General features: G+C 42.7%; 2 protein-coding genes across 3 annotated transcripts; one reads left to right on the top strand and one right to left on the bottom strand.

Annotated features, from left to right (window-relative positions):
* Nucleotides 1-80: 80 nt before the first annotated feature.
* LOC136440238 (evolutionarily conserved signaling intermediate in Toll pathway, mitochondrial-like) lies at nt 81-8,535 on the top strand. 2 transcript variants are annotated; one of them, XM_066436147.1, is made up of 6 exons: nt 81-237; nt 2,158-2,713; nt 3,189-3,412; nt 3,815-3,981; nt 4,347-4,471; nt 7,850-8,535. In XM_066436147.1, exons 2-6 carry the CDS (start codon nt 2,173-2,175, stop codon nt 8,011-8,013), a joined length of 1,221 nt encoding a protein of 406 aa, XP_066292244.1. In that variant the 5' UTR covers nt 81-237; nt 2,158-2,172; the 3' UTR covers nt 8,014-8,535. The 2 variants fall into 2 exon arrangements, with proteins under 2 accessions (XP_066292244.1, XP_066292242.1); XM_066436145.1 differs by having other exon boundaries at nt 82-237; nt 2,165-2,713.
* LOC136440237 (probable G-protein coupled receptor 139) lies at nt 5,155-7,414 on the bottom strand. The gene has a single exon (XM_066436144.1). The coding sequence runs from the start codon at nt 6,815-6,817 to the stop codon at nt 5,543-5,545; it is 1,275 nt and encodes a 424-aa protein (XP_066292241.1). The 5' UTR covers nt 6,818-7,414; the 3' UTR covers nt 5,155-5,542.
* Nucleotides 8,536-8,604: the final 69 nt, after the last annotated feature.

Raw genomic sequence — 8,604 nt, forward strand, 5'->3', positions numbered from 1 at the left:
TTACACAACTGCTAAATATTTAGCAACTTTCTTTACACCACACCCCTACCAAAAAGTAGTCTCATCTGTTCGCGGCAAGTGAACGTCACAGGGCAGGGGCTGAACATCCGGGTACTGTTGGTGTTCTACGTGCATGGTACAAAATGGCGGCGCCCATGAAAATATGACCGGCTTCTGCGTTTCATCACCGTTTGTGGCGTTGTACGTGATGATCTGAATATTGATCAACGTCAGAAGGTATGTTTTTATATGACGATATAAATCTATGTACATGTATTTCTTTTGTGGTTCTTTTTACGATGAAAGGGTAAACAGAAAGTGTTGAAAATTATCGAAGGCGATTGGCAAAGGACACCAGCATCATGCATGTTAGCCGTGGCGACTCTTTAATCGGGTATATTTTGCTGTATGTCTAAAGACTCTTTTACATTACGACGGTAATGTAAAAGAGTCTTTAGACATACAGCAAAATATACCCGATTAAAGAGTCGCCACGGCTACATGCATGTGTAACGTTGTCGTAGTAAAACAGTTGTTCCGAAGTAAATTTGTAGATATTCAATAATCGTAAAGGAAGTTTCTTATAGACCTTAAGACAAGATATATATATGGTGTTCTTGTTTGAAGGCAAAACATGTCAAAACGAGGCTATGAATAAAGTATAAATTATCCTGTCAATAAGACCTTTTTTTGCATAATCCCGTCAATAAGAAATTATGATCCCGTCAATAAGAATTTTTTGCACTATAAAAGTATAATGGTAAGATGATGCTGTCAATTAGACTTTCTTCTATAACACTATTTTTTTATAATCATGATAAAGGCACAGTGATCCTGTCATTAAGACTTTTTTTGCACTTTAAAGTATAATAATGGTTAGCCGTGGCGACTAACGAAGGGAGTTTTTGCTTGATATTACATATACTATCCCTTCTTAGTCGTGGGGCACGACAAAATTTGACTTCTACTCTAGCGACGCCGGCCTTCTAACTTGCACGCCGGGCCCGATTCTTGTTCTCCCTGAACTCCCAACGCCCTTACCTGCGACGCCGGTCACTTAAGCGACGCCGGAAACCCCATGTTAATCCACAACAGGGCTTGATGCGGCAGAAGTCAATGGAAAACAACATCGGGTCCGCCATTTTTGGTTTGAAAATAGAAGGAGGGTAACGTCATCGCAACGTCATCGCTTGTACAGCCTGATTGGTCAAGCCCAGTCATGTGAGTAAACGCACCAATCAGGCTGTACAAGCGATGACGTTGCGATGATGTTACCCTCCTTCTATTTTCAAACCAAAAATGGCGGACCCGATGTTGTTTTCCATTGACTTCTGCCGCATCAAGCCCTGTTGTGGATTAACATGGGGTTTCCGGCGTCGCATAAGTGATCGGCGTCGCAGGTAAGGTCTTTGGGAGTTCAGGGAGAACAAGAATCGGGCCCGGCGTGCAAGTTAGAAGGCCGGCGTCGCTCATCCTCGTTCACCAGGACCCTTCCGCTCCACGTTACATCGCTCGCAGAAAGGGCCCTGGTAACACGGGATGGCATCCATGGTTATTACGATATCGCCACCAAAACAGCTTCAGCCAATCAGAGGGGTTAAAACCCGTTTGCTTCCTCTCATCGGAAGCAAGCGCGCAAAGAACGCTGGGAAGCTATCAACCAATCAGGTTACGTGTTACTGCTAGCTCATTAATCATTCATGAGCTACAACTGCCGTTTGTCCCAAATAAGGGTTAGCTCATTAACTATTCATGAGCTACAACTGCCGTTTGTCCCAAATAAGGGTTAGCTCATTAATTATTCATCAGCAAGTCTCGTCGACCTGCAATAACCATGGATGCCATCCCGTGTTACCAGGGCCCTTTCTGCGAGCGATGTAACGTGGAGCGGAAGGGTCCTGGTGAACGAGGATGGCGTCGCTAGAGTAGAAGTCAAATTCTGTCGTGCCCCACGACTAAGAAGGGATAGTATATGTAATATCAAGCAAAAACTCCCTTCGTTAGTCGCCACGGCTAAATAATGGTAGGATGATCCTGGCAATAAGACTTTTTTCACTATTGACAGTATACATCTGTAAATCATCCTGTCAATAGCCACTGTGAATATCATATTCATGTCAAGGTATGAAAATGCTTATTTTGTTGACTATCTTTTATGTCCCAGGTGTGAAGATGGCCCATTTGTCCAGGATTTTTAGCAGACAGGTGCAACTCTGTGTGAGAACAGTTCCTGGAGGTTTATTCCAACAATGCAGAAACAGTCTGTGCATTATCACCTACAGTAGGGCGGTGCAAAAAGGACCTGTCTGCCCACCTGGCAGCAACAGACAAGTGGCACAACTACACAGCTCGGCACAGCACCTGGCGAAAAAAGACACCCAGGAAAGGAACGACACTCGAGCCCTCGTGCTTCACAAGCAGGTCTTTGAAGACGTTGACCCCGACGTCAGGACTAAAGCAAACTTCCTGAAGGTTTTGGACAACTTTACCAAAAAGGATATCCGCAGACGAGGCCATGTGGAGTTTATCTATGCTGCCCTGGCAAAGATGAAGGACTTTGGGGTGCACAAGGACTTGGAAGTGTACAACAAGTTACTTGATGTGTTCCCAAAGAATGTTTTTGTGCCAACAAATTTCATCCAGGCCCTGTACAACCACTACCCCAGGCAGCAGGAGACTGGTATAGCCATATTGGAGCAGATGGAGTATAATGGTAAAGACTAATTTGGTTCATTTCCTATCTGTCCCATTTGCTATCTCCTGTCCTTCTGGTCTGTTCAGCACAGATTTCTGTCAAGCCATGGGCATCTTGATGATTGTTGCAACTTACTAGTACCGGTATTGTATTCAACTTGTCATCATAATTATTTTGTTTTTTTGTTGCCATGGGATTTATGTACTGATCACTGTAAAATGTGTATGTAAGGGATAAGCACTCACTTACTTTACATTTTTCTTATTTTAGTTACATGTAATTATGTACTCCCTAATATTGACTCTACCTTAAACTGATTTGTAATGTCTATGTCTTTGCCAGCAGGGCCAGCCTTTTGTAATACTGATAGCCACAAGATTGTTAGACATCCCTGGCTGTGTGGTATGAACAGCCAAACCAATAGATAAGTAAATAGATAGATATTGACTTGACATGGAAATGATATAATTATAAATGCTAATGCCATTTTCAGGTGTCATGCCAAGTGCAGAAACAGCAGACCTGATCATCAAGGTCTTTGGCTTCCGTAGCCACCCCATGAAGAAGTTCCGCCGTATCCTGTACTGGTTCCCCAAGTTCAAGCACATCAACCCCTTCCCCTTACCGGACCCCCTCCCCGCCGACCCAGTGGACCTGGCCAGACTGGCTCTTAGAAGGATGGCTGATGACAGAAAGGCTGAGTTTAAGATCTATCAGGTACTGAAAAATAAGGCTTTGAGATTATACAGGCACTGGGCAGACAGTTCTCTTGTTATGCCTTATCAATGTCAACCTTTAACAGAGTGTAGCACTATAAGAGACTTCTTGTCTCTGTATTATAATGATTCTCAAGTGCAAGGTTAATGTCTACAATCTATTGGATGGATTGTTACAGCTCCAAAGAGTGAGAGTTTGTGTCATACTAATCATTGTTATCTTTTTACACATCGAAATAGAGGCTTCTTGTTTATAATATTACTTTAGAATATCCTACAATGTTTGATAGGCAGCACACATTTTTTTTAGATATAGAAAATCTCAGTATCAGTGTGCCATCATCGCTTGGAGTTGTAAAGCCTAAGGCTTGATGAGTTACAGGATGTCTCCTTTACTCCACAGAGAGAGGAAGATGAAACTGAGTCCAACATTAAGACCTATGTGACGAGCATTCAGACAGTGGAACAGCAGCAGATGCTTGCCGAGCATCCTAAGGACGTCCCAGTCTATGTGGAGGGGAGCTTCAGACTGTGGCTTAAGGACAAGCACGTGTACTACCATATACTCAGGTACATGACCAATCACCTGTACATTACTCACACATCGTCTATTTGAAAGTCAGGTGTTATTTTTACTTGCCACTTTGCATGATATGGCAAGAAGGTCATGAAATATTTTCCAGTTATGCTGACATGTCTGAGAAGTTTACCAAAAGCTCATGACATTCCTGGGGTAGGAAGTTTTATATAAATTATAGGCACAGAATGAAAAGCTGTCAAGGGATCTAAATTTGCTGGACATCTGATTGAAGACAGTGAAATATTCAGGCATTCTGTTCTGAACTCAAAGGTAGTTTGGTGATCAAAGATTGACAATATATGTGATTGAAACACAAAAGCATTCCACATTGACAGTTGTACCCTTGACTTTCCAGGTCAGACTTACTGGGAGGAACAAAAGCGCAGGCGATGAAGGAGAGAGAGTGGGTGGAAGACGACATGACCAAAAATGATGAGCAGCGAAGAAGATGGCTGGACCCCGTTGCTTTTGTGGAAAATGGTAGGCATCATCTTATCAGTCACTTAGATCCAATTAAACTCAACTTGGTCCAGTCTGTGTTCTCCTTCAAACCAAATGTTTGTTTGATGTATTATATGAACATAGGCATCATCTTGACAGTCTCTTACATCAGCCAAACTCAGCGTGGTCCAGTCTGTGTTCTTATAGTTTTAAGCATACTGGAATCTTCCTCAATATGATTGGGACACAGAGTATTGGTTGAATGATAGAAAACAGTTAAAGATTGTGTCAGGCAGTTGGCAATGAGCAGTGGGGAGTACAGAAAAAATTATGGTTATGGAAGAATGTGACAATAACAGTGTGGATGGAGGTGTGACCGTATGAGAGATACAGTATATGGGACACACATTATTGATGGAAAAAGAGGGAAAACAGATAATGATTGTGCCAGGCTGTTGGCAATGAGCAGTGACTCACAGTGAGGAGTACAGAAAATTTTATTGGTAGAGAAGAAGGTGACAGTAACAGTGTCGGTGGAGGTGTTAGAAAATTTGTCAAAAGACTGCCTGTGAATTTCTGTCCGGCCCTTCCTCTAACAAGTAGGGGAAACCACACCTTGGGTTGTGTATGAAAACATGACTTTGACGAGAATCAATAATTCCCCTGTTACTTGGAGCCAGGAATACGAAACAATCATAGAAATGCCACAGAGCTCATACATCTTCATTATAGTGCCATTTATTGTAGGTGCAATAAAACAGAAGAGTCTCATAAGTAGAAAGGCTAACAGTGACCTGTTTTATTTTACATGTTTGCAACAGGTGTTAGCCTGGTATGTATAAACACTAACAGATGAAGATTCTTTTCCATCGTCTTTCGAACTGACCCCAAAATTTATCTTGAATATCTTTATCCTGTAGCACACATATCACAGAAATGTCATACTCTGAGTTACAAAGTAGTAAAAGTCTTATAATGATTGGCTGAATCACACATGTACATTTGGGCTTTAAAGCAAGCACCTATGGTTTATCACAGAAAAGTGAATTATCTGGACAAGATACAGGACTGTCAAAAATTTTAAACCATATGACATTGCTGCTGGTTGCTTCAATGTCCCAGAGCAATGCTGTCACCACAGAAGGTGTCTGCATTACGCAACATGTTTACCACAGGCACCGATTGTCTCCGTCCACAAGTTAGGATCTTCACAAGGTCCTGACGGAATCGCTTGTCCGCAAAACAGTACAGGAAGATGTTGATAGAGGAGTTCAGCAGGCCCAACATGTTGGAAATGTCCGAGCCTAATCTCCAGGAGAGTTCTGCATGCCTGTCGATGTTGTTTATGCGCAAGATCAACAAATAAACAAGTCGTGGCAGCCACAACAGGACAAAGACTGTGCTGATGGTGAGGAGGATGTATATGGGTTTGTTGGATATGCGGGTAGTTGGTCGTAGCGGTATGTTTGAAGGTGTGGAAACTTTGGCACGGACCTGGCATGGGTTAGCAACACTGCTAGTGGTAAGCAGCCTGGGCCGTCCCTGTGTCTCAGTATCAGACCTTGGTCTTGTGCCCTGAGTATGTTCTTGCCTTGGTAACTCTTGCGGTGGTTGCAAGGGGAAGGTCTCACATGGTGTAATATTCTGTGCCCTTCTGCTGTTGCTTGCTTGGGAGTTGTCATCTCTTTCAACAGGAGAGCTTGAATTTTTGAGTCTGTTGTTTACACCCAAGGATAGACTAGTTTGCTGCACTCTTCTGAGTCCTCTGAGCCGATGTATGATCAGTCCGTTCTGGATGATAATGAACACAAAGGGAAGGAAGAAGGATAGCGTACTCTGTCCCCATATCAGAGTCAGTCTGTACGCTGCAGATATGTCTTCTCTCAGGTCGCAAATGAAAAATGTGCCGTTCCTACTTGTAAAAGTCTTGGGCTCCTCAGAGAAGAAGTGGGGTAAAGCAAACAGGTAAGACAGCGCAAACACTACAGCTATGATGGCCTTCGCTGTGGACGGCTTGCACACCCTGTGTCTCCATATGGGGAAGTGCACGGCTACGAATCGCTCGGTCGTGTAAGCCACTATGATCCATATGGACGCATTGTGGGTACCATAGTCCAGCCAGATGAGCCACGGGCAGAAGAGACCAAAGGAAACTCGACTGCCCAAGATCAGAGAGTGAACGACCCGCTCTATGATAACAATGAAGATCAGAACAAGCGAGTCGGCGGCGGCCAGGGCAATGAGGTAAAGACTGGACGTGGCCTTCGTCTCGCCGGGCTTCTTCCTGCGCTGCACCAGGATCCATATTGTCAGGACATTGGTGGGCAGTCCAAATGCTGCGAGCACGGTGTAGTAGACGTGGTTTGCAATGTGCAGAGCTTCCATTGTGTGAGAGATGTAGGAACGGCTCCACTCTTTATCTTGTCAATAGTAAAGTTGTTTAGAACAGGTATCTTTATCCGGATCGTGCCAACCAAGAAAACTCTGCACCTCTGTAGCTGCTTATCAACACATCGTAGAGGCTACGGCTTTCCCTTCCCCCAGCTAAATCATCCTCTTGCTGTACTTAAAGCAGGACGAAGCAAAGAAACAACATCAAGAGGTTTTCCTGAGGTCTTGTCATGCAAAGATGATGATGCCAACTTCATCCGGTCACAGTCTTGGAAGAAATCGGGCGTAGCAGAAATGTGTAAAGGTTGTCCATGCCACAGTATGACGTCTTCTCAACAACTATTTGTGCCTAGTACTGCCTGCTATATATGACTGCACTTCTGAGCTGCTAAATTGGTCTCCATATTTACACCGTATGCCGGTTTTGTTTATAGCTTTGTGTAATTGGGGGCTGAGTTGGGGCACTTACATCTTGATACAGCCATAAAGTTTTATCTCTCTGTTTAGGGTAAGTTCAAGAGGTAATCAATCTGTAAGGAAAATGATTCATTGGTGAATTTTACTGGCAGGCTGATGTGGTATAGAGGGATAGGAAACTGTTCTGTTAATGATGATCAGGGGCTATAGAATCAGTAAGAATGTACATTGAAGGCAAGAGAAACCAGCCCAATATATTAAAATGTTTTTCCTCAAAGTATTGTGATGTCTTTTGGATCAGGAACAGGAAGCACTGAATGTTTATTACTGTGGTTAGGACATAAGGTACGCCCATACAAAAGAGTATGCACGGATAGCATTCAAGTCAGAGTTGTAGTGATGTAGCACCACCTACCTGCCCGATGGAATACTGCAGATGATATTTTGCTCATAGTTGATGTAAAACAACGATCATGAAACCTTCTAGTTTCAGGCTTTGATGTTGTGAGTAGCTTTGTTTGATACCGTTTTTTTATAGCTTTCTTTGTAATCCTGTGTTTTCATGTTTGGCAGCTTTCATAAATGTAACAACTATGTCCTTCTCTGCAGTTCCAGAGGGTCCAGTGTTTGCTATGTGCATTACCGGCAGCAGCTGCCAGGAGTCTCTCAACACGTGGATCAAGGGACTTCAGGAGGACAATCCTGCTCTGAAGAAAATCCCTGTTGTCTTCAAACTTAGCTCAGCTTCAACACAACTGGCAGCAGCTCAGTAACAGCGAAACCAACACATATCTAGATATCTATGAACTGTTTGATGAGACGGATGAAAATTGCTGTTTACATGTGCTGTAGAGAGCAAACGGATTGATAAATACATATTGTGTTGCCCCACAATATTTTGTGTAGAATATGTTGGCATGTATTCTTAAGAAATGACTAGTTGTCAGTTTATTTTTTACCAATCTGTCAGAAAGCTAATTTTTAAGTTCTGTGTTAACATCTGTACAAGAACGATTAGAAGGTGCAGATAAATGTATTGCTTTTGAGATATCTAAGATATACCCAACTACAAATTTTCTTGTAATTGTTTTCATTTTCTTGTCAAAGAGAAAGAAGTGTGAGAGTTCCATCTTGTTGGGCAGACAGGCAAAGAGAATCATTAGTATTGTGATGAGCTGAATTCTTTTCACCATGTGATGAAGATGGTTACAACTTGGGATTTTTGTTGTTCTACAACTTACAAGAAGATCTACATGTATACATGTATTACAATAAATTCACCTAATTGAGAAAGATTTTGCCACTTCTGTTTGTTTGATGTGCATGTATGCTTGATTTTTGATAACTTACGTGAAAGCATTGTG

The sequence above is a fragment of the Branchiostoma lanceolatum genome, chromosome 8 (assembly GCF_035083965.1).
Source record: "Branchiostoma lanceolatum isolate klBraLanc5 chromosome 8, klBraLanc5.hap2, whole genome shotgun sequence".
In the NCBI taxonomy this organism is placed as follows: Eukaryota; Metazoa; Chordata; class Leptocardii; order Amphioxiformes; family Branchiostomatidae; genus Branchiostoma; species Branchiostoma lanceolatum.